The sequence below is a fragment of the Lagenorhynchus albirostris genome, chromosome 14 (genome assembly GCF_949774975.1).
Source record: "Lagenorhynchus albirostris chromosome 14, mLagAlb1.1, whole genome shotgun sequence".
Taxonomy (NCBI): Eukaryota; Metazoa; Chordata; class Mammalia; order Artiodactyla; family Delphinidae; genus Lagenorhynchus; species Lagenorhynchus albirostris.
The window spans coordinates 81299290-81325335 of NC_083108.1; the positions used below are offsets into that span (position 1 = coordinate 81299290).

The 26046-nt window shown below is 40.2% G+C and overlaps 1 protein-coding gene and 1 non-coding gene across 6 annotated transcripts; both read right to left on the reverse strand.

The window, feature by feature from the left end:
- Positions 1–730: 730 nt before the first annotated feature.
- On the reverse strand, positions 731–24365 carry ZCCHC8 (zinc finger CCHC-type containing 8). 5 transcript variants are annotated; one of them, XM_060170634.1, is made up of 14 exons: positions 24131–24365; positions 22911–22951; positions 20307–20381; positions 18634–18739; positions 17353–17427; positions 14966–15069; positions 14778–14843; positions 14153–14213; positions 13535–13677; positions 13103–13245; positions 10067–10188; positions 8652–8738; positions 8241–8358; positions 731–2964 (listed from the first exon to the last, which is right to left on the reverse strand). In XM_060170634.1, exons 1-14 carry the CDS (start codon positions 24329–24331, stop codon positions 2186–2188), a joined length of 2121 nt encoding a protein of 706 aa, XP_060026617.1. In that variant the 5' UTR covers positions 24332–24365; the 3' UTR covers positions 731–2185. The 5 variants fall into 5 exon arrangements, with proteins under 5 accessions (XP_060026617.1, XP_060026618.1, XP_060026619.1 ...); XM_060170635.1 differs by having other exon boundaries at positions 22911–22948; positions 24133–24346; XM_060170636.1 differs by having other exon boundaries at positions 20307–20335; positions 24131–24227.
- On the reverse strand, positions 19709–19843 carry LOC132504614 (small nucleolar RNA SNORA9). Its single transcript, XR_009534996.1, has one exon. It is a non-coding gene; the product is annotated as a small nucleolar RNA SNORA9 (small nucleolar RNA).
- Positions 24366–26046: the final 1681 nt, after the last annotated feature.

Genomic DNA, 26046 nt, shown 5'->3' on the forward strand with positions numbered 1-26046 from the left:
ACGCCCCAAAGCACATAGAACAACTCAAGTGGGCCCTCAATAAGTAACTGGATAAACAGAGAAATAGGAGACAATTTTTTGAGAAACTAGTGATTTATAGAGCTTTTGACAGAGAGGCAGTTTAATGGTTAAGAGCATGGATATGGGGGTCAGAGTGATCTGGATTTAGGTTCACCAGGTTACTCAGCCACTGTGTGTCTCAGGCATTTCCTCTAAAAATGAAGTTAATGATCCCTACCTAATATGGCGATTGTGACCATGGGGTAATAAAGCACGAAGAACCTCAACATGATTGTCTGTGGGACATGCTAGAGAGATAACTGTTAGATTATCTCTGGTGTCATAGGAGACTGCACAATGTGGTGTTTAAGGGGCACTGAAACAACTACTTCTGTGATTTAGGGAACAGTCAAGTCTTTAGTTGGACTGGCCTCTCAACAACCACTTTTTTTTTTTTTTTTGGCCGTGTCATGTGACACGTAGGATATTAGTTCCCCGACCAGGGATCTAACCCACTGGACCGCCAGGGAAATCCCAATAACCACTTCTTAATTGCTGACAAGTCCTTTTGACCTCTCTATGCCGCTGAAGTTTCCTTAGGTTATGTACATAATGTGGTGGTAAGACATTTACCTGACAGAAACGTTGAGTGAGATAATGTACGTAAAAGCACTACGTAAACTATTGAAAAAGATCAGTGTTATTATGGACTTCGACTCAGAGAAAAAAGCCAAAAGTATTAAACATTTTATTCAATTTCTAGCACATTCTGTGAGGGCCTTGAAAATAAATTTCTCTCTTTCATATAATTTTTCTTCCCAGTTAATTTGGTTTCTCAAGTTCCCAAAATGAAAACCGAATCTGAAATGGTTATATTTTGCTCCCTCTGCTGGCCTGTGAGGAGAATAACACTACCTAACAGGAATCATTCAAGATCATCTAAATGTTTATTTTCATGGACTTGAGTATAAAGATGTAATGGCATTCCACATAAAGACAAAAAACATAGTTTCAGCTCTATCTGATATATCTGACAATTAAACACAATTTTTTACGTCTACTTTTTGTTTTTAACAATTATCATAGGATTCAAATCTAGAAAATTATTTTTGTACAAAGGCTAGCTGCCCTCCATTTATCTTTTTCAAAATGATTACTTTAAAAGGTCCTGCTGTTTCTATATTTAAGGCTGAAATCCACCGAAAATACCCAAACTTGTAATTTCTTTATTTCCTTTGCTGCCACTAATTTTTGCAACCACAAAATTTACTTCCAAACTTACAAGGTTGTATATACTTATTTAACTGTGAATCATTTTTTTGTATTCAAAGTCTCAGATTATGTATATGAAAGCTAATTTATTAAACCTTTGTACACAAAGATGAACATACCTGTATAGCAAGCTTATATGAAGAATGAAGTTACAAAAAAGTAAAAGTGTTATTAAAACTGATGCATGTAAATCACTTACAAAAGTACCCGAAATGGGATAAAGCTGCTCATCCCTGATTTTCTCGTTTGGTTCACACAGTTGAAATAGGAACTTTAAATGGTTAGAATTTTTTCTTTTAAAAAGTGATATATTAAACTTACATACAGGATAATTAGCAAAATGTAGAAAGGGAAAACAATGTACAAAAGACAGATAAAAACCATCACTCTTGACAGACACAATCCAAAAATAGTATAAACCTTAACAGACTATCTCTAAACCAGCTCCTACCTACGTCCCACCCCCCACGGTTTTATCAGCAAGAATAAAATATAGTAAACCAGCAAGCTCAGTCTTTCTGTTCTTTAAAAGAGGCCTGACTTCAGACCACAATTAAGCCTTAGATAGACTTTTTTTTTTTTTTTTTTTTTTTTTTGCGGTATGCGGGCCTCTCTCACTGTTGCGGCCTCTCCCGCTGCGGAGCACAGGCTCTGGACGCGCAGGCTCAGCGGCCAAGGCTCACGGGCCCAGCCGCTCCGCGGCATGTGGGATCTTCCCGGACCGGGACACGAACCCACGTCCCCTGCATCGGCAGGCGGACTCTCAACCGCTGTGCCACCAGGGAAGCCCTAGATAGACTTCTTTTAACATGGGAGGGACAAACAGGAAAATAATTTTACCTGTCCACTTAGTACTAATTACCAGAATGCACAGTTATAATTAAATAGCTCTTGGTGCTATGTCAAAAGCAGTTTATTCAGAAGCCTTCTTGTTTTTTTGCTGGTTTCGGGGCGAGTTCTTTAACAAGTTTCTTATCCTGAGGTACATTCCAGTAGATTCCGCCATGTTCTCGAATTCAAATGGCGTTATTCCGGTTGCAAACTTGCTCATGTCAGGGACAGGGCTATGGATTTTAGTGGCTGTTCCAGGACTGGCATCCGCCTGAAGGAGCTTCGGGCTGCTGCCTCCATTCTTGACCTCACAGTCTGACTCGACCCTGCCGCTGTCAAGAGCACCTTTAGAGTCTACCTGAGCTGGCTCTTCCTCTTCTTTCTGGCCAGGCAAGGCAGCCTCAGAATCTGGACTCGAGGTTTGTTCAACTTCCGACTTCTCTGTACTGGTGTCTGGTACCTCAGCCTCATCTGACATCTGCTTTTCAGATGTTTTTCCCTCTGGGACAGGGAGGTCAGGCTCATTCGGGCAAGGTGAAGAGGCAACCGAATTCCCGGTTAAAGGTGTGTCAACAGGAATATCAGAATCACTGTTTACGCTCTCGGCCTGCTCGAGGGCCGCCCAGATCCGCCTCTGCTGTTCTTCAAGTTCCTCCAGAGTCAGTGCGTCCTCGTCCATAGTCACAGATGCCGTTCTGGTCTGGGGTGAGTCACTGGGAGTGAGTGGCGGGGTGCCCTTGGGCAGCGGAGGCGTGAAGATGGGTGGAGGGGTGCTCTGGGGGAGCGGAGGAGTGCCAGGGGGCAGCGGGGGCTGAAACTGAAAAGTTTCACTGCTCGGGGACCCGTGCGGGACCTCTGCATCTGAAATGAGGACGTTGAGAAACTTTGAGTTGTCATATAGCATTTATTTGGTTTTACGAACACTTATTATTTGAACTCAGGTGAATCCAGAGGTTCACTGGCCAAAATTACTGGCTTAAGAGGGGCAAACTGGATCCTCAGATACCATGACCATCACTTAATGTCCTCAATCCACCTGAAAAGAACATCTGCAGGGGAAAGGTCGGGGTCTCTGGCGCCGGGAACTTTAACGGAGGGAAAACTTGAACACAGCAGGAAACTGGGCTGGCACTTCAGCTGCCTACACTCCAGAGTGGGTGGAGGCAGAAGGATACGAAGTGGAGCTGGCAGGGTGGGAAGGTCCCTGGCTTATCTCCCAATTCTGTACCCTCAGTCTAGTCTGCTCGCCTGAACTGTGCGTTCATGCAGCCAACTGGTCACTGGCCTTCACTACCTGTACGTCCCACAGACACAACAGATCTGACCTGTCCAAAACAGAGGATCTTTCCCTAAAAGTCACACTCTTCCCCTATTTGCTAAGCTCGCTAATAGCACCACCGGTGGCATCTTGCTGAAGTCTCCAAAACTGAAACCTGCTCGTCATCAGACAGTCCTCCCCCTTTCCTTCTGCCCACGCCAGGTCCTTGGCTCTCTGGGGCCCACCCTTTCCTGCAGCCTGTCATAGGTGCTGCGTTATTTGAGGCCACTACCATTTGTCAGGAATATGAGTCCTTCTTGCCTCTGGACTCTTCTTCCTTATATTCATCCTCCAAACTATCAGTCTTTCTAAAACACAAATCTGGTCCTAATAACACTTCCATCTCATGAGAAACTCTTTAGTGCCTTCCCATCACCTACAGGAAGACGTCCGATCTCCTCTGGGCCTTAGAGGCTCTCACAACCAAGAATTTGCCTATTTCCACCATGTCATTTCCTACTGCCTGGTTTACAAGACTCCAGCTGTCACACTGTTGTTGGACCAATGCTTCGTGCTTCTGTATTTGCATTTCTCACTGTCTCAAATGTCCTAACCCTTCTCATGGCCCTGGTAAATCTCTGAATCCATCCCTCAAGATGCAGCTCGAAGGCATTCTTGGGAAGAGGCTATGACTTTATCCAGCACGGCTGCTCAGTTTTTCCTTGGTGCCACTATTACAGTTGGTGACCAGCTCTGTGATACTAACCTCTGTATGTATCACTACAGGCCACCACATTTATTTTAAAATGATGTTTACACATCTGCAATCCTAGGCGACAGAGAGCCGTAACTAAGGGTAGCAGTTGTGTCTTATTAATCTTCCTGGCCTCGGGGTCTAGCAGAGGAGTCTGAAACACACTATGTGTTTAAAAACTTTGGAAAAGTCAACTGCATAACACAGAATCCTAAAGCCTATGCAAAACCAGCCTGAACTTTATTGTACAGGCAATAAGATCTGTGAGGAGGGTAATACACTGTCACTCAGAGTTTAAGACGTTAACTCAATCAGAAGAGCAAAGAATGGATAAAAAAGCTGAAAGGAAGGATTAAAAAAAAAATCAGTTATAAGGGCGTCAAGAGCAATCAGGTGAGAGAAAAAAGCCTGAACGAAGAGGCAATTTCTGAGACAGTGTTTAGATTTCGGTAACTGGCTAGAAACGGAAAGCCACGATTACGGGTGGATGCGGCTGCAGACGAATGGCATCTCTCAGTCTCAGGAGCTGCGAGAGCACGGGTGCTGCCGGCTACAGCAGAGAGCACAGAGGAGCAGCTGGCAGGGAGAAGGGATGGCAAAGCTAGTGAACTACTTGAAAACGTATGTATTTTGTGCTTTTAAGAATAAAACATAACTAAACAGTTTAACCCAAGTTTCATTTTGCACAAAATATCACAATAAACACTATTAACATAAGAATGCTAAATGGGAACAGGACGTTCAGGTAGTTATACTTCACAGTTCCCAGCTGAATCACTCTACCCACAGGTTTGCAATATGGAATCCATTTCACTTTTAACACATGATTTGCTAATAAAATTTTCCACAGGAAAATGGCAATTAGACTGACTCACTGTTTCTTCTTGGGAATGAACTGCCGACAAAAGTCACTCGAATTACTACGCCTTACAGAGTTCCGCCCCTGCAGGGCAGGAAGAAGCTGGTGACAGGGGGATTTGCGGTGGTTCTGGGGTGGGAAGGGCCTGCCTTTAGGACCATTTACCAGGGTGTCCATAAACCAACCCAGTTCAGTTAGCAGACCCTCTCGGCCCTTTCACGAAGCAGCCCTATAACTGGCCTCGATAATTTGATCTGTTACTACTCACTGAATGATCACTTAAGTTGTTCAGAACGAGGGTAGGGAAGGGGGTTGCTATTCACCCCCTCAAAGACCCTGACATTCATTGTGCTGAGAGGGAACATGGAAAACAACATGTTTTAACAAACAGAAGGATGGACTGGGGGTGGGAAGACACATGGAGGTCAAGACATGTGGCTCGAGGCCTTGAGCTTTACACGTGGTCAGAGTGTTCTGATCCTGGCACTGGCCCATCTTTTAAGTCTGTGGCTTGGGCAAGAAAGCTCTTGTCACGGGGTTCTTTGTCCTCAGCAGGTGAGTGCACGTTATGGTGGCTTCTTTTAGAGGTGCTGCTGTTTCTAAAAAGGCAGAGGCTTACTTAAGCTTCTGCACAGAGGCAGGCGCTTGTAAACAAAACCAGTTGCCTCTGCTGATGGCTGCGACCAGAGGAGCCTTTAGCAGGTGGTCTGGGACCTTGAACTACATTTAACAAATGTGTGCGGGCAGGCAGAAGCCTCAGCAGATGGCAGCAGAGGCTTGGAAGCAGGCACAACTGACGAAATAATTCACTTACAGACTGCAGGGCAAGGGGGATCTAGCGAACTAAGGCACAGGCTTTGGGGTAGGGGCCCAGCTGAGTCCTCAGGAAGTGTGGCCGAGGCAGAGACCAGATACATAGTGTGGAAAGAAGGCATTTCAGGTCTTTTAGGCACCCAGGGTAAATAATCTTTGTTCTGCAAAGGTTCTGTCTGTCTTACAGAGAACTAAAGAGGTTCTAATTAAACTGTTTATCCCAGGGTGAGTTAGGCAAAAACTAGCACTAGATCTTCTGCCCCAAATTCCACTGTGGACTGAGAGCCACGGAAGAAATGTGGAGGCACTAAACTTGGATTCTTTTTTTTTTTTTTTTTCTTTTTTTTTGCGGTACGCGGGCCTCTCACTGTTGCGACCTCTCCCGTTGCGGAGCACAGGCTCCGGACGTGCAGGCTCAGCGGCCATGGCTCACGGGCCCAGCCGCTCCGCGGTATGTGGGATCCTCCCGCACCGGGGCACAAACCTGTGTCCCCTGCATCGGCAGGTGGACTCTCAACCACTGCACCACCAGGGAAGCCCCTAAACTTGTATTCTTGAGTCTCACTTCATCACATGGGCTCAGGCTGGCTCTTGATTGGTTAATTATATATGAAAGAGAAAGAAAGAGACAGACAGACAAACAGAGAGAAACTTCCCTTAAGAGGAAGGTTTCCTAGGCCTCAGAAATTCCCTCACAAGAAACAGAAGCAGCAGCTCCCAGCACAGGGCTGAAAGTGCCTGCATGTAGTGTGTGGACCTAGTTACGGACCTGCCACCACCGCAAATTCCCAAACCTCGAGAGAAAGCAACTACATCCCAAAGGGTTCAAAATACCAAGCTCGGTGTCTTTTCCTCAGAGGTACTCTAAGTGCCTAAAACCAAAATTCTTCTTATGGGGAAATTTCTTCCAACCTAAGTTCCCAGGTGGTGGAGTCAGATGACTGGCACTAAGAGAGAGAGAGAAACCAAGATTTTTGCCCTTACTCAGAAATCTTGGCTGTGGCCTTTGATAACACTGGGAAGTGCTGGGCTCTGGAAATGTAATTGTCTGGGACAACTGCTTATGGATTTTGGGGAATTGCTTGCTTTCAAAATTTCATAGGTATGTGGCAAAGGCTGTAATTCTGTTTCCTATGAACTCTTTGGCCTTGTTAAAAGTGAGACTAGATATTGAAGTAGGGCTGTAGGTGCTAAACGTCCAGGTTGTGAACTTTACTCAGGTATCAAGACTCCTATGGTGAGAACAAGCAGAATAAAAAATTGGGGAAAATGGTTTGGAGGCTTTAATTTTGGACTTTGAAGTTGCTAGTGCAAAATCATTCAATTTGGGGATTTAAGGTAATTTATCTGCAACCTTTAAATTCTCCCTGGGTGCGGCTTCCCGGCAGTCCAGTGGTTAGGACTCCGTGCTTCCACTGCAGGGGGCACATGTTCAACCTCTGGTCGGGGAACTAAGATCCCACGTGCCGTGTGGCATGGCCAAAAAAATAAAGTAAAATAAAATCTCCCCGGGAATCTGAAAATGGGTACTCGGGGTGGGGAGGTCTCCATTCAAATTTGAGGCAATTTACATTGCTGGCCTCTTATTACTAGAGCATCTGTATGCATTTTACCCCAATGTTGCCATTTCATTTCACTTTCAGAACATCCGACATGCTACATGGGACCAGAGTAGAGGGGCGTGGTTTGTGACGGGCAACAGAACAAGGGGTGAGTTTTCATCTTAGGTTCAGAGTGGACTTGGAGTTTATTCAATTAACACAACATTCTGATCCATTCCAGAGCCTTCTGGGGGCAAAATCTAAACTACTCATCAGTAGTCCCAAGGGGAAACCCAAAGGAGTGGTGGTTGGTAGTGGGGTAAGCGGGGACTCAGAAAGGTGGGAGCATGACTGTCCTGGTAACTACTGATCTGCTGAAAAGGACCGTCACAACCCTGCTTGACCACAGGTTCCACGGTAAACCCAGAGGGTTCAGAGAACAAAAGGCTGGGGGAGTATCAGAGGGCAAGGCCTTTGTTCCCTCCTGGGTTTCTGAGAGGACGGACTTTCCTCCTGGTTTCTCTTTCCTGGAGGGAGGAGGGACTTAGTGGATTTACACACTTGGGAAGAGTATCTGAGAAAGCTTGACTTAGCTCTGCCCTTCTTCCTCTCGGGAGTTGCCAAAGGGGAGCATGTTCCACTGCTTGTCTCAAAGCACTGCCCACCAGAGGGGCCGGTCCAGGTCCAGAACCACTGGGACTGGGTGGGTAGGTCTGTCTAGCTCAGGTACCCAGTCGGCTGCCCAGCTGGCTCTCACACCAAGCTTTGATCAGCAAGAGTGGAGATGCTCTGATATCCGAGGATAAAAGAAAAGTTAGTGCTCATAAAGAGCTTCCTCTTTCTTATGGAACTCAGGAGCGTACAAATTCACCCTACTTTCTAAAGAAATCAAAACCACGGGATGAAACCTACCCGAGTCAAGCTCCATGTCAGCGGGCGAGGCTGCCAAGCTGCCTTCCTTCTTCTGCTTCTTTGGGCTACTAGGCCTGGGCAGAGACGAAGACCTCTTGCTGCTGGACCTCACGCTCGGCTAACGGAGAACCAAACTGAACACAAGTTAGGCGGGTCCACAAAGAATTGAACCCCATCCCTTCACTTAAATATGATGTAGAAAACCAATCTGGAGCTAAGTCCAGGTAACTGGTGAAGGCAGTTACCTTTTTCCTTTGGATTCATCAGAAAACACAGAGTGCTTTATATCCAAAGCGAGAAAAGGCAATAAGATGCCTAATGAGTTACAAAATTCCTCAGATAGACGCGATACATGTTTTTTTTTTTTTTTTCGATACATGTTTATAAACCACACTCTGAAAATCTATTTACCGCTTGGAAGTTAGAAGTTAGGTAATTGGCAAACACGTCTTTCTGCTGACATGCCTGCATTGGTATGGAACCAAACATCCTCCATTCCTAATGATGAAAAGAGAAGAGAAAAATAAGTATGTATTTGGAAAATGTCATGCTTTGAATAGTCTGCTGACAGGAGGTAAGGTGGAGGTCTCAAATTACATTTCTGCTTCATATGTGACTTTTCCTTTTTGGGGAAATTAATGAAAATAATGGAGCATTGAAGGGGAAAAAAAACCCAACTCTGCCTGCAAAATGATCAGGACCGAACACTAAAAGACTACTTGACAAAATCGCTTGGCCCAAAAAGGTTCTACCTACTACAAGAAGAAGTTACAGGCATTAATGACACAGACTCTCATTCGGCCTGGCTGGCTCCCGCCCCGCTCCTGACGCACCAGCGCTGTTCACAGGACTGTTAACTGTTCCCTTTTCCTAACTCGCTCACTCATGCTGATTTTTCTATCTTCTGTTCTTTCCCTTTCCAAACTGAGCAATAATCTTTAAGGTTCAACATCACTCGTTTCTCTCTTATGGCCAGTAACACATTCAACAGTGGTTCTCAATAGAAATCACTTTGGGCTCTTGTGAAACCTATAGATTCCGGGACTAAGTTAAGTCTAAGGGGGGGCAGGGGCGGTGCTCAAGAATGTACATTTCTAATGCACACCCCAAGGAGATTCTGATGTGGGCTGGTACTTGGACCCACTTCCAGAGGGACTGATGGTCTGTACATGCAACTCAGCCCTTGATTAATTACACACGTCTTCGTATCTGTTCACTAGAGTGTAAGTTCAGACCTTTGGCTGTTTCTCTGAAGCCCAGTCCCTAAGAACACCTAGAATGCATTTTTATTAAAATACCACCACCACCATCACCACTACTATAGTTAGTTGTTAAAGCCTGAAACCTAAGATGAAAGTTGGAAAAGATTAAGTGTAGCAAACCTTTCTTGTATAGGAGAAATTTTACTTTGGGGAGTGGGTGAAGAGGGAAGAGTAGGAAAAAGTTATAGTAATACTTAGATTTATTAAAGGCAGAAATTTACTTCCCAATTAATTCTGTAAAACTTTTAACACTGCTTCAAACCATCCCATATTTTAAAAAAAGAATCTTTTAATTTTAGAATAGTTTTAGATTTATAGAATCTCACCATTCTATTTTAGCTCCTTTTCTTAGGGCATAAAATTGGAAAAAACTGTGGGTTTTCTTTTTGATGAATTCAAGATTTCACTTAATATTCTAATCAACATAAAGGAAATTAAAAAATTAAACACAAAAGTAACACATTTACTTCTTTATGGAACAGTAATTGCTACATAAGCTAACATTTTGAACAATCTACATAAATAATGTCACATCCCAGAAGAATAAAAAAACAGCACACTTACATCTGGAATTCCTCTGGGAGTAGATATATTAAAACCTGGATAGTTTACCAATTTCGAGAGATCGTAAGTGACACTTTTATTTTGTTGTACTTCTCCAGCTTCTGTTTCTCCATCAGCACCATCTATTACAGACCATCAAAAAGCTTAATATTGCTAGATGCCCATATAAATCCCTCTCCAGACCAAAAGCAGACCTGGAAAGTGCTTAGATTCATGACCACAGAATTATTCCGAGAATAGCTTTAATTATAATTTGTCTGAACCATTAGATTAGAATTTTTAAACAACATGGACATATTATTTTGATAAAAATAAACATTTAAAATCTTGGAAACTTTAGTTCTTCCATGAGTTATTTGAAAAGTCTGTTTTGCACTGGTCTTTGATTTGCCTAATCCTCTATTCCAATTCTTTATTTAATAAACATTTATATAATGGTCACTGTGTATAAGCTAGTATTTTCTTTTCAGATAGTGCTTTAAACAGTTTACAAGTATTCATTTGCTTAATCTTCATAACAACACTAAGAGGTACATACTATTAAAACCACTTTACAGATGAGAATAGTTTTTGAAGGATACTTAGGAACCACTTCATTATTTTGAAAAGTACTAAATAAATCGAACATTTTATTTTGCCTTGTCTATATACCTAAGGAAAACAAATAGTTGATGAGAAGTTTCTCTTTATATAAGTTTTCAGGATAAGAAGCCAAGTAATGAAAGAATGAGAATATAACCAGTATGTCACCCATCATTAACAGATAGATATAGGCAATGATCACCAATGACTGATTCCACTACAATTCACAGGAAACAGAGGGACAGAGAAACATGATAAAATAACACCATGGGGATGCACCAGCAAAATCTCGAAAACTCAAAAGGACAAAATACAGAGTTTTGTTAAAAACAAGAAAGGGAACTTACAGATTAAAAGAGATTTAAGAGGCTCTCAATGATCTACAATCTTTTGTCCAAAGAATCTCTATTCAAACAAATAATGAGAGAAAGAGAAAGAGAGAGAGAGAGAGAAAACAAATGCAAGCACCTACAGAGTGGCAGGAGCAATGATAATTTGAATGTCAGCATGACCTGGGGATATATTAAAAGGCTGTGCTGGGGCTTCCCTGGTGGCACAGTGGTTAAGAATCCACCTGCCAATGCAGGGGACAAGGGTTTGAGCCCTGGTCCGGGAAGATCCCACATGCCGCAGAGCAACTAAGCCCGTGTACCACAACTACTGAGCCTGTGTTCTAGAGTCCGCGAGCCACAACTGCTGAGACCGCGAGCCACAACTACTGAAGCCTGTGTGCCTAGAGCCTGTGCTCCGCAACAAGAGAAGCCATTGCAATGAGAAGCCCGCGCACCGCAACGAAGAGTAGCCCCCACTCGCCACAACTAGAGAAAGCCCGCACACAGCAACAAAGACCCAACGCAGCCAAAAATAAAAAAATAAAATTTAAATAAAAAATTTTTAAAAAAGGCTGTGCTAAATATTCTTTGGTACCACTTGAGGTGGGGGGGGGTTGGTAAATTTTTTATTTAGCTTTTATTTAATTAATTAATTTATTTATTTTGGCTGTGCTACGTGGCATGTGGGATCTTAGTTCCCTGACCAGGGATCGAATCTGCACCCACTGCAGTGGAAGTGCAGAGTCGTAACCACTGGACTGCCGGGGAAGTCCCTAAATTTTTTATTTTTAATTACCTAAGTAATATCTAGAAACACTCTCATTTTTTAAAAATGTACAGCATTAGAGATAATACTAAAATCTTAAGCCCAATCCTGTTTTCGTTCTCAGGGATAACCACTGTTGAGTTTGCTGTATATTGGTTAGGACTTTATAAATTTTTATATAAAAAGTTATTTACTATCCACCAGATGCCAGGCACTGTGCTACATGATAAATAAATAGATACAAATTGTGACAGGGCATGAAGAAAACAAACAGGGTGAAGTGATAAAGACTGGCAGAACAGGTGGGTAAACATGGGAGAGACACATCTATTTATTTATTTATTTATTTATTTATTTTTGTGGTACGCGGGCCTCTCACTGTTGTGGCCTCTCCTGTTGCGGAGCACAGGTTCCGGCCACGCAGGCTCAGCGGCCATGGCTCACGGGCCCAGCCGCTCCGTGGCATGTGGGATCTTTCCGGACTGGGGCACGAACCCGTGTCCCCTGCATCGGCAGGCGGACTCTCAACCACTGCGCCGCCAGGGAAGCCCGGGAGAGATACCTTTAAATAAAGTGGTCAGGGAAGGCCTCTATGAGTCCAAACCCTGAAATCTAGGTGGTTCTTGGTTAAGATCTTTCAAAAATATCTTTTACAAACATAACTCCTCATAGAAAATATAGAGCATTGTTTCATCCGTGTGGGTTTTTTTTTTTAATTTAAGATCAATGGTATCATAATATAAGTCATCCAGAAACTTGCCTTTTAAACTCAGGATTGCATAGGGATTTGGCCACGTTAGCTCCATGGATTTACTCCATTTTTAAAAATACCGCAGGGATTCCACCCCCCAGATCTACCACGGTTTACATAGCCATTCTCCTTTAGGGCCTTAATGTTGTTTTTAATTTTTCACTATCATAGTCAATGTTAAAAAGTATCTTTATATACATACATTTCCTTGTGCGCACGTGTGAATATTTTTCTAGAGGAGGTACCTAAGAGAAGTTCTAGATCATAGGAGGGTTTATTTACTCTAATTTTTATAGGTCTCCTGGCAGAGATGGATATATTTCTGTTGCCATTACTGAGAAAGGCAAGAGCTTATGAGGTCTAGCTGGAGAACCAATACCTTGCTAGGTAGTCACTGGGCAAGTCCAGATAACCATCTGATAACTCTCACTGAAGTTTTAGCTCCTTCTTTGTAAAACAAGGGAAACACCATCAAGATATTTTTTAGTTAACTCAGCACACACTAAATAAGCCAGCCATTCCCACCCTATTTTACTGTGATTCTTTAATTAAAAAAGAAAAAGATACAACACTTAAGCTGACTTATCTAACTGAACATACTATACCTTTTCCATCATAGAGTGCAAGCCCTGAGGTCTCTAGTTCGGCCTCTTTGAGCCAGCCTGGTGGGTATCCTAGCTGGCGCATTCGATATATAAAAGGTGGAAGACTCTTGTCCGTCACACCCAGCGCATCCTGAAGTTCCTCACTGAGTAAAAATAAAAGAGGAAGAAAAATACTGAATTCTTGTTTGGATGAAAATACATACTGGTCTGATATTTTAAAACTCTTCTGTGTCTTATATTACACGCCTGTGGCACGGTGCCTATCAAACACATAGTTAAAATTCCAATACATCTTTTTGGATTAATTGATGTACATTATAGAGAGCCTTGCTAGAGAACACTTATATCTTGATTATTACCCTGAAGATCCACAGAACGTTCCAAACAGCGGGGAAGCAGAAATGACATTCTATGGTAAAATGACAGAGGTACCTGATAACTCCTGGCTTGAATCTTCCAAATCTTTCTTCTACTTCTTCTGCATGGTATCGCTGCTGAAAATTCTGACTGCTTGTCTCACCACAGGCATCCATATACTCTTTTCTCTTCTCACTTATTCGAGCAGCATTCCGAGGCTAAATCGTAATGTGTTTGGAAAGAATGGTATCGAGCAGTTTAGAAATACTTCAGAAATTGAATAAATATAAGCACTTTTTCTAGGTCAAGCACACAGATTATTTCAGTTTTAATGCATAAGGGACAGGTATAAAAGAGAGTGGATACTTTAGGAAAATAAGCAAAGAAGAGAAGCAGTCCCTTAATTTCGTATTACCTTGGTACTATCATAACATAAAATAAAGTTCTGAAAATAAGGTGTCTAAAAATGAACCCTCATAATGTTTTATTCATCTCAAATACAGAGTACTGTAATAAATTATTATTTTTTTAAATCTAATATCTTTAAAACTTATGTATAAATTTGGAAAGATTTCAAAATCAAGGACTATGGGAAAGACAGGAAGTTTCTTCACATCACACAATGCCACAGATGTATTGAAAACATTAGAAAGCTCTGGTTCAAAGATTTTTTTTTATATGAGAAAAATTTACCATTGGGCAATCTTTCATTTGATGCTCTTCAGAACCACAATTGAAACAGTGAGGCTTTGGCCTATTTGGTCAAAAAACAAAGATTTTCATAATGTAAATAGAAATATAAAAGCAAATCAACAAAATTCTGTATGACAGCAACGTGTATCAGAGACAAGAAAGCATGTAGATCGCCAATTATTATCTGCAAAAATGAGTACACTTTCACTTCTTGTGCTTAGTGATTTAAACAAACAGTACTTTTGACCAAGTCTTTTAACCAAGAACCCTTGTGTTCCCGACTGATCTGTTACCTCTGAGTTTTGTCAGTGGCTAATAATAGAAGAACCAAGGCAAACAGATTATCATATTTTCCTTTAGGTAACTTGGAAAGGGGTAGATGGTTATAAGACAGCAATCAAACTGACAGCAGTAATATACCTTTCCACCCACCCAGGCACATCAGGAGTGAACCAATGAATATATAACTGACTTAAACATTTAACATGTCTATATATTGAAATTCTAGTTTAATCTGTTTATTTATCATAAGCCAGCAATAAAGAATATTAACTTTTCAAGCTAAAAGAGTTCATGGTTTTGGTTAAAAAAGAAGAAGAAAACAAAAGCAACTCCCCACACAAACCTTTTTGCCTTTACTTGTATTTCTTGCCCTTCTAGAGAAACAATGTGGCTGAAGACTTGCTGGTACCTTTAGTGAGTTTTATTAAGGAATAGTTATCATAGTCTGCAAAATTTGGTTTTTTTTTTTTTTTTTAAAAGGTGAACTTAATGGCAAGATGCATAAAGATCTTCATTCACTATGTAGGATACTTGGGTATTTCCCATCCTTCCGTAAGCTGAGGGTTTTCATTTAGTAGCGGTTGCCCCAATTTATCAAGGCAAAAATTAGTAAAATACAGGACACTTCCTACAACCTGCAGAAAACAAGTCAAAAAATATTGCTATTTAAGCAGAAAAAAAAAAAGACATTAAATAATGTAAGACTATGATTAATTGTTTTAACAATTTATTTCTGGATGAAATTATTAGATATAATAATCAACTCCCTAGTTAAAGGAGCCACATTCTGATGTGTAAGTAAGATCTCCATCACTGAATTCCCCTCTGTTGCCTAGATCACTGAATTTTTCCTGTTGGATCACTACTATCAGTTGCACTTTCTCCAGACTTAAAAAACAAAAACTTTTCAACAACTCTTATATTCCCTCCAATTTCCCATTTCTTTGCTTCCTTTTGCAGCAAGATTCTCAGACAGTTGTCTATATCTATATAGTCATTGTTTCCACTTCCTTTCCTCCCAATCACTCTTTTCCTTTCCTTCCAATTTTTGCGAACAATTTCCTACAGAAAAGTTGAAAAAAATGGTACAAGGAACACCCATGTACCCTCCAACTAGATTCAACAATTGTTAACTGACATTTTTGTGTGCACATCTCTACACACACACACACACACACACACACACACACACACACACACACACTTTTTACTGAGCCATTTTTAAAAAGTAAGTCGACACCACTATCATCTTAGTCTAAGTCACTATTTTCTCCAGCTCGAGATTAATACGATAACTTCCTTCCCAGGTTCTAGCTTCCACACATAACCAGCTACAGACTCTATTCATGACACTGCACCCCTAAATACTTCAGTATGAGCCTTCTAAGAATAAGAACATTCTACAAATCACAATACCACTGTCATGCTTAAGAAAATTACTAACACCTTAAAATCATCTATATCCAATCTATTTTCAGTTTTCCACAATTTTAAAGACATGGGGGTGCTGGGATGATGAAGAGCCCACAGATCTTACTGAAAAGATTTACAAGGTATGTACACATCTCTACAAATGTGATAAAGGCTGATATTTGCAAAGGTATCGTTTTAGATCACCCTATAAATGTCAAGTGGAAGAACTAGGACCAGTGATTGGATTGAGTACAAGAAGCACATTTCAGCCCAACTTTTAGAGAGTGGAAAAATCTATCACAGGTGTGAAGAATGAAGTGGTTTGTCTCATTTTTTAAAAAAGTGAATTCCAAGTTACTGGAAAGACTCAAAAAAAGAGCAAAATGCTCTAAGGGCACTTTAAAGAAAGATTCCTGAATTTGAATTAGATAACTTCATTTCCCTTTTAAACTCTAAGGTTCTGGGATTTAAAGTGGCACCTGCCTGGAAATGGGGGATTCTGCACTTATTAATTTAGTCTAAATTGTGGTACATCAATGGGACACAATACTCCATGAACATGAAAACTAGTCTTCCTTTAATGGAATCCAGGATTACATCATCTTCTTTAAAAATTTTTAAGTTGCAAAATCACACCACTACACTGCACTGACACTGCTGAATTTTGCATAGGTACTGAAAGGGCTAAATGTAGGTTCATCCCTGTAAATCGTCTTCTGTTTTTCACCCACTATTGTAGTCTGTCCACATTTAACACTTCCTATCTGCCACCTGTTATATTAGCTATATATCCCTCTCAGCTTCACCCATCTCGAAGTTCCATAAGCATGCTTTCTATATCTTCATCCAAGTTCTTAAAAATGAGTAGAGGTGGGAGAGAGGGATGAATAGGTGGAATAAAGAGAATTTTTAGGGCAGTGAAACTACTCTGTATGACAGTCTCATGGTAGATGCATATCATTATAAATTTGTGCGAATTCACAGAATGTACACCACCAAGAATGAGCCTTAATGTAAACCATGGACTCTGGGTGATAATGATGGGCCAATGTAGGTTCATCAATTGTAACAAATGTACCACCTGGTAGGGGCTGTGGATAGTGGGGGAGGCTATGAATGTCTGGGGGCAGAGGATACATGGCAAATCTCTGTACCTTCCACTCCATTTTTCAGTGAACATAAAACTGCTCTAAAAAAACCCAATCTATTAAAAAAAGAAAAAGAAAGAAAGGAAAGAAGATGAACAGAGAGGATAGTCAAGAGAAAAATAAAGTCCTCCAAAGTATATATATTGTGCCCCCAGGCCACAATGAAATAGTTATTAAGAAGCAAACTATGGTATTTAGAGGCTGAAGCCTACATTATTGTTTACAACAAATTTAATGAAAGAATGTGTGATCGTCTGACGACATATGCCTATACCACTTTATCATTTAAATGTCACCCAATGGACATAGGATAGGAAACACATCTGCAGAATTCAAAACTTAAATGTCCAAACTTACACTAAAAGCTTCCTTATTGTTAACAGCACTGGATTCTTCTACTTTATGGTCCTCTTCTAGCATAACACTGGAAGGCTAACACAAAGAGAAACACATGTTACAAAAGGTAACCAATTTTTAACAACTTTCAATTTCAAGTATTAGCCATCTGAACACACTTTATTTTCTAATACATACCATTAAGGTATATAAAATGTTGAATTCATTGTTGTCATAATTAGGGTGAGTTGAGAAGTTAAGCTAGGTAGGAATGTTTATGAAAGAAATCTCCCAAGTGGGAAAGTTAAAAAGATATATAAAAGATAGTATCTTCTGGAACATTAACATACACTATGACTTTTTTAAAATTATTTTTACACTATGACTTTTGTGTTAACAAATATTAATTATGGAACTTTCAACACTTAAACTGACAAGACAGACTTTACCTTGAAATCAGATAATCAAAGATTAAAATAATATATAATTTGATATTACTGGTCAATACTGTATTACAACCCTTACAGACCTCAAGCCACTACAAAATTCTGAAGTGTTTCCTGAATCAAATATTAAATAATATTCAATATGTTTTGGGTTTTTTTTAGTATGGTTTTTATTGTTAAATGTATTTTGTTCCGTGAATCTTTAAAAATTATATCTGATAGGTGAAAACTAAAGGTGATAAACAAAAAATTTAATTAATTAGAATACTCCATTCTCCAACCTCTGAGGATAAACAGCTGAAGATCCTTATTTGAGAGACCTACTTACCTTAATTTTTAATTAAAAAAAAAAAAGCCCAGAAATCATAATTCTGATTTTCTTAAGGTAAACTCATGCCCTAATATTCAGAGTGGAATCTCTCAGATTTCTTTGGGCATGCTGTTGATTTTTAAAACAAGTAGAAGGGAAAGAAAGGATGGCATATGAACCTGTTCATTTTAGATAAAAAGAATCCATCTTTTATAAACCCCAGAAACAGAGATTTTTTTTTCTGACCTAAAATTAAATTTCTGCCCCAAACCACGTGTCCAAGTCAGGGAATGGAAAATAAAAAGGCTTCAGTTTTGAGTGCAGCCAGGAGTGAATATGACTCCGAGAAAAGCACCCGTGATCCAAAAGAAAACCCTGTGGCTGCGCTGGTCAGACTGTGGAGAAGGAAGCCTGGCTGCAGGATGGGAGGTGAAGAGTCAATCTCAACAGTCATTCTGGTTTTGATTCAAGAGGATCCCTGGAGCCTAACAACTGGCAGTGAAAAGCATAACCTACTAATCTTAAAGTCTCTTAAGTTTGAAATACCTGGGGCAAAAGATTAAAGGAAGTCTTTTCCACATCATTTTTCTGCTGTTCCTCAAATCTTTTTACTAAATTTGATACAAATTCCTCTATTTCTTGATGATATTGCCTGCATAAAGAGGACAAAATGGTCAGAACCCAGACAGAGTAAAACATTGACTTGATTGAGTTTTATGCATTTTTAGAAGATGTCATGTGTAAATTTTGTTATTTTGTTTTTCAGAGTTTATCAAATCGCTGACTCTTTGTAACACTCAGGAATCTATTCCTTAGGAAAAATATATACATTGTTGTCAAGTTAATAAAATGATTACAATAACCTAACACAGTGCCTAGGCTGTAACAGCTGGCAAATACTTATGCAAACACTAAATGGATTTTATTTATAAATTTTACATACTTAATTTTTGAATATATAGTAAATAGTTCAAAATTCAAAAGAACTAAAAGGGTGAGTTACATAATGAAAAGCTCCCTTCCTACCCTGTCTCTCAGCCCCTTATTTCTGCAACACAGAGATAATCAGTGCATTCAGCTATCCCACATCCTCGTCCCAGACACCCTCTCTGCACATATAAGGAAACACCTATGTAAATATTACACTGGAGAAAAAAAGACCAAAATGCAATGCAAGAAAAACGACTGAGGTCTATTTTCCCCAGCTTTCCAGGTCAAGAACTACGTTCATCAAATATTCTTCAGTGCTCGGTTCAGGAGGGGCCAAAAGAGCCAACCTCCTCTTTACAGACTTGATCCATCAGGTCCCATTAGCTCTGACATTGTAAGATTTCTGCAGGCACAACACCAGGTGAGCAGTGCAGACATTAAGACTGCCAAGGGCTTGAGCTAGAGGCCGATTCGGACGCTGACAGCGGCGCTGGAGCCCCGCGTGCCCAGCACCGTGCTGCTCCTGTGCTCACCACAGGCTGCTCCACCCTCCCAGAGCCTCAGGTTCTGCTTCTGCTGAGCTGAAGTAGCCAACGGACCTGCCACACAGGTAACACCCTATGTACGGTCCCTTTCCCTTGCCCGGCACCTAAGATAACAATATGATTAAGTGACACCGAAGGGGGCAAGCAGGTGTCTGAAATGTCTATGACCATGCTCTGAGGAAGGGACAGGTCAAGGCCTCAAACCATGTCAGAACATTCTAGCAAGCACTGCAGGAATGCACTGAGTCATCCTAGACCCAAGCATGCTGGAAGGCTTGCAAAGGTCTAGTTTTGCTATTAAAAAGAAAAAAAAAATCACGTGGGTAAGCTTTGAAGATAGCCAACAGGGAAAACTTAGTTCCCTGACTGTGGCAGAGAAATGGTTAAGATTATTTATGGTGGTAGCGGTGACTTTTATTTGAGGCTATTTATTGGGCTCTTACAGGTGCTCATTTAGCTACTTAAGAGGTAGTTACTATTAGTGTCCTGTTTTCCAGTGATGAAACTGATATGCAGAGAGGGTCAGTGACCTGTTCAGGTTCACAGATATAGAACGTAGAGGAGTCCAGCTTCAAATTCAGGTTTATATGACTCTAATGTCCTCACTTTTATCATGATTCCATAAATTTCAAGTAAAAGAATAAAGATGGTATATAAAGTAAAAATGAGAACAGCGTATTTATAGAAGACATTGTATCATAAATACATCAGCTCATAATATTTAGGAAAGGGAAAATTACTTACTTTGAAATAACATTGTTCATAAATAGAATCTGAAATAAAGGTCCATCTAATTTAGTATTGTTCACCAATATTCCACTAAAACAGAAGTTAAAACATATTCTTAGAAGACATTAAAGTAAAACTTGCATATGTATATATAAACACTGACTCTTTATAATTCTTAAGTACCAAAGATCATAGAATATTTTACAAATAAGATCAAGAACCACAAAGAACTCCAGTTTTACCCACTTTAACAGTTTTTAGGGGTATCTTTTACATTACATATTTTTAAAAATATTTCATAAAAAAATTAAAAACTGGGCTTCCCTGGTGGCGCAGTGGTTGAGAGTCCGCCTGCCGATGCAGGGGACACGGGTTCGTGCCCCGGTCCGGGAAGATCCCACATGCCGCGGAGCGGCTGCGCCCATGAGCCATGGCCGCTGAGCCTGCGCGTCCGGAGCCTGTTGCTCCGCAATGGGAGAGGCCGCAGCGGTCAGAGGCCCACGTACCGCAAAAAAAAATTAAAAGCTACAGTTAATCTTTCAACCGAAAACCTTCTTTACCCAATGGCTGTTTGTTTACAAATTGAGGAGAGGGAGGAATTGAATAAAGCAGGTTACAAGAATATATTTCTGAAAGAATCAGTGAATTTGGCTTGGAAATATATGGGAAATTGAAACACTATAAATAAATGGGTAGACCCTTTCTGGAGGGCAGAGCACACTGCACTAAGTAGCTCAAATCCAAAATTTTAAAGTAGAGATGTAAAAAGTATCTCATTCCTGAATTTGACTTTCAAATACTGCAAAAAACAGAACTAGACTGCAGCCTGGAAATCTGCTATATATCCCTTTGGTAACCTGGGAGCAGCTGAATCTGATTCCTCCACACCTGCCTCAAATCCTTCTACCTGTACAGCACGTGAAACAAATCAATCTGTATGTGGAATTGCCCACATCAAGTAGAGAAATAAAATTAAATATGAAGACACCCAGAAACTTGCTTCAATTGGCACAAACTTCAGTTTTAAAAAATACATCATGTTTCTAAAAACTACATGCAATTGCATGACCCTTGACTGGAGTTCAGTTTGAGAAATCAGCAATAAAGACATTCAATTGGGGAAATCTGAATCTGGTTGGGAATGTTATTAAGGAAATCGTGACAGTTATTAGGCGTGATCATGGTGTTGTGGTAACATGAAAGTCTTTAGAAAAAAAAATACATGCTGAAATATCTGGGGTAAAATATGTATATGGAATTAGAAGAAGGAAATATGGCAAAATATTGTTAAATCTAAGTGATGAAAATATGGGTATTAACTGTACTATTCTTTCCACTTTCTGTACGTTTGAAAAATTTCATCATATAAAGAAAAAACAGAAAAAAAAAAAAACGCCCCACAATGTTTACTGGATAAAAAGAAGAGACACTTCTGATCATGAAAGTTCCAAAAATAAGGGTTAAATCAAGAGATGTAGGGTACAGTTTTATCTAAATAATTTTATTTTTTTCTTCCTTGGTGTTCTGTAGAAAACTTTGTCAGTCTGACAATGTGGAGGGCACCAATTAAAAAAAAAAATATATATATATTTTCCTTTTTCAGGATACTAATGCTTCTTATAAACTGGCAAAGCCTATGATGCTGTAATCATTTGAATTCAGGTGATTATAACCCCCTTATAAATAAATATTTAATGTTTAAATGAACAACTCTATTACAAAGCATATGCTTGTCTAAATATTTTTACATATATAAAAATTGTGATTTTTTTTAAGAATCCTAGTTACATTCAATATGTTTACTACCTAACCAAAAAATAAGTGTAGATCTACAAAGTGTGCTCACATAGAGGAAGGAAAGTAGGGCATAGAGAAGTTATTCTTACATATTCTGAAATATGTCTAAATTCTAAATATGTTAAATTCTAAAATTTTAAAGTTTTAGTCACCAGTGTAGCCAGTTAATTCAGCTGGTACCAGGGACAAAAAATTCCACGTGAAACTGCATCAGTGTACCCCATATTCTGAAAGCCTTAACATACCATTCCGTGTAATAAATTTGTACTTTAGGAAATATTTTAATTTAGTGACTACTGAGTAAATTTAATTACAAAATATCAACATTTAATCTTCTATTAAAATCAGATGCCTGAATGCAAATTTACTCACTGTACTTTTTTCAAAAGCAACTACCATCTCTTCTTCTAAAATGCTGCATCTTGCATTATTTCTATTTATGAACACATTTTAATTGTATAAATAAATCTTCAGCTAGATTAATACCGTAATCTGAATTCTAACTTACCAGAAATGTTCGCTGAATAGCAACAGCTAGGTTGATAACTTGCCTGTTCTGAACATTAAGTCAAAAACTTCTGAATTGTCTTTCACACGTATTTTCACCCAATAAGTCAGTTTTCAAAGTTTAATACAGTTGTGAGAATTCAAATTTTACCCTCACAAATTAAAAATAAAGGATCATTACTATGATTTCTTGAGTACAAAATGGTACAAAAATCCTAAACACCCTTTTTGCAAAAAAAAACCACACCTGTGATTAAACATTAATGTCAGGATAAAAAATAAAGGACATTATGGTGCAAATTCAAGATCTCATACCTTGGTCGAGTCAGAATGTTCAATTTTCTTTTAAGTTCTTGATGTTATTACTTGTTAAGGAGTATAAGCCCTCATTAAATAGAAATACAAAGATCATAAAATTCAACTACTAACCTCACTTTTGGTGTCACTGTTATAAACATATGTTATATACGTTAAAAGACAAATATTTTGAGGATGACACACTTACTGACCTCCTGTTTTGTTGCAGGGCTAGGTATGTGGATCTAAAAACTAAAATAGAGTTTTCATCCCTTCCAACACGGTATTTCTAAGGCAGGGGCACGTAGTTCAAAGAGACTAACAGACTAAACCAAAAATGTTATGCAGCGTAACAGACTGTTAAGACCTGAAGAATCTAGGATGGAATCTATGAATGTTCACTGTAAAATCCTTTCAACTTTTCTGTATTTTGCAATTTTTCATAATAAAATGTCGAGGAAAACGGCATTATGAAAAAATGACTTCGAAAACCTTAAAAGATGATTTACCAACCACTTTCAGGGGTTTTTACACTAGAAAAACTACCTGAGCCAAAATTACTTGCATGTATATTACAAACAAAAAAATACCAAAAATTCTCTAAGAATGGAAATAAACATAGTAACACTTCTTGCTAGAAAGGTTGTAAACATGTAACTAAAGGCAAACGGAAACTTATTTGAGCGTTTTCCCTAGGGGTTTGCAATGGCCCTTAACCACGGAAGCTACTTCAAAGTGGAAGAACTTTAAAATGAATCCCCGAAGTTCATCAAGCAATTAACCATTTCTCTCTGCATGCCTCGACTCCTTAACGCCCCCAACTGCCCATCCTAGCACCACTAACTTTTGCACCGCCCTAAAGACACATCTGCGCCTAGGTCTAAGCATCCGGTATCTCCTAACATAACTACAGCGTGACTGCAATAACTTTAGCTTGGCTCCAAAAAAGGAGATCGGATAGTGACTCCGAATAGGGGAAGAGAAGTGAAGAGTCTACAACTGAACAGTTGAAAGAGTCCGGAATAACGCTAAAAACCTGCCCCAGACTGGGGGGCGGGAGGAGTGAATAAAGTCCAGGATACGGATCCCAGAAGGGGAGATGTCCGCGCCGAGGCCTCGGGGACGGCTTATGCAACCCGAACCCGCGATTCTCAGCCTCGTGGAATTTCCGCCCGCACCCTCCCGGGGACGGCACACACCACACTCCCCAGTGACAGGGCCCAGCGAGCGGGAAGGATATTCTCGGCGCGGAGCTGCTCGATGGTTTCCTCGTACTGCCGAAGCCGCTCCCGCAGCTCTGCGTCGCCGACCCCATTCTCGTCCTCCTCGTCTCCGTCGTCGTCCTTGAAGAGAGTGTGAACTGGTTTCGGAGTCGACTCCTCTAGGTGGTCAAACGCCTCGAACAGCTCTAGGTCGCCAAAATCCACCTCCGCCGCCATTTTGGGCTATGGGAAAGATACGAGAAGAGGCGGAGCTGGCCCCCCCCCACCGGTCGAAGGCAAAGGTTGTTGGGCGGCACCGCTCTCTAGGGCTCCGGCCGCCCTAAGCCACCCAGTACGGTTTCCTCCAAACGTAGGCCGCTGAAGCTGCATAATAGGCGGGCCAGTCCTGTGAGACTACAACTCCCAGAATGCAGTGGTGTCTCTCATACCCACTTCTGAGGTTGCTCGGGAGCAAGGCATGCTGGATATGGGTTTCTAATCGACTGTTAACTCATTGTTTGCATTGCATACTGGGATTGGTCCTTTTTAACGTGAAGAAAGCCAAACTACATCAGAACGTGTTACAACAATATGAGTTGTCTCTTACGCATTTAAGGCTGCAAAAAATCAGAGCACGATGTACGGCTTATCACAGATCCTGGTGAATAAGGAACTCCAGTTTTGCCACTGACTACCGTTGTCATCTTGGAGAAGCTACTTCAGTTTACTGGGCTTGTTTCACTTTGTCATGAAGAACTAGCTTGACCTTAGATTACTTTAGACTTGTCTGTTGCAGCTTTTGGTGATTTCTCTCCTTCAATCACTCATTCAATAACATTTATTTACCGAGTTCTATGTGCCAGGCACTGTCATAGGAGCTGAGGGTATAAGAGTGAGCAAACTAGAGAAGTTCCTGCTTTCATAGAGGGTACAGGCTAGCAAAAGAAAAAACAAAAAATAAACATACATGTTCCCGCTCTTGGGTCAAAGTGGATGTTGATGGGTATTCATCATATTAATAGATATGTGAAATAAAAACAGGAATGGATATGTAAAAAATTTGACATTTCTGTGGGAGTCAGTGGATCGAAGAACTGAGGTTTGAACTGAATTATGAAGTGTTAGGAGGGCAAAGTTGGTGGTGAGTATGGGGGGTGGAATTAAGGGTCCTAGTCTGAAGAAATGGCGTGTAGAACGAAAAGGCAGAGTGGAGAAATATGAGGCTGGAACATTAGGCAAGTACTCACCACATTAGGGACATTGTCTCCACCCCCAAATTGGCAAGTCATTTCAACATTTTAAACAAGTGGTGGGTCTATGACCCACAAATTTTCATTTTGGTAAGATGGTCCTGATGGCATGATAGGAAAAGGACTGGCGATGGAGCAAACGTAGAATTCCAAATCTAGTAGACTGATTTTTGTAATAAGATCAACAAATGTTAGCTTGGATTAGGGTAGAGGCAATAGTGCTGAAGAGTTGATATTTAATAGAGAATATTTAAAAGATAAAATTAAAGCAACAGCGATAACTGAAGGGTTGTATATAGGGAATGAGAGAAAAGGGTGGTGAATTATTTGCCAGGATTCTGACTTAAGAAACTGGTTAAATAAGTGATCATTTGAGATAGAGAAAAAAATCATTTGATGTTGACCAGGTTTGGGAGTAAAGGGCGAGTTCCATTTTGGCTATGTGGTACCTTGAGGCAATTTTATCCTTATAAACAATTTTATCCTTATATAACTCTAGTTAGGTAAGTAACTAGACTAGTGGAAGAAATTTTTGAAGCACTAGTATATTGAAGGTAAAATTTTCGGGCTCAGTGGAGGTGTATATTACACAGATATTTGGCTAAGCTCCGAAGAGGATTGAACTAAAGATTAGCATTTGGCTGGTTCAAATTTTTATGGAAAGTAAATACAAAGATGATAGAGAATGAGACTGCATAGTGA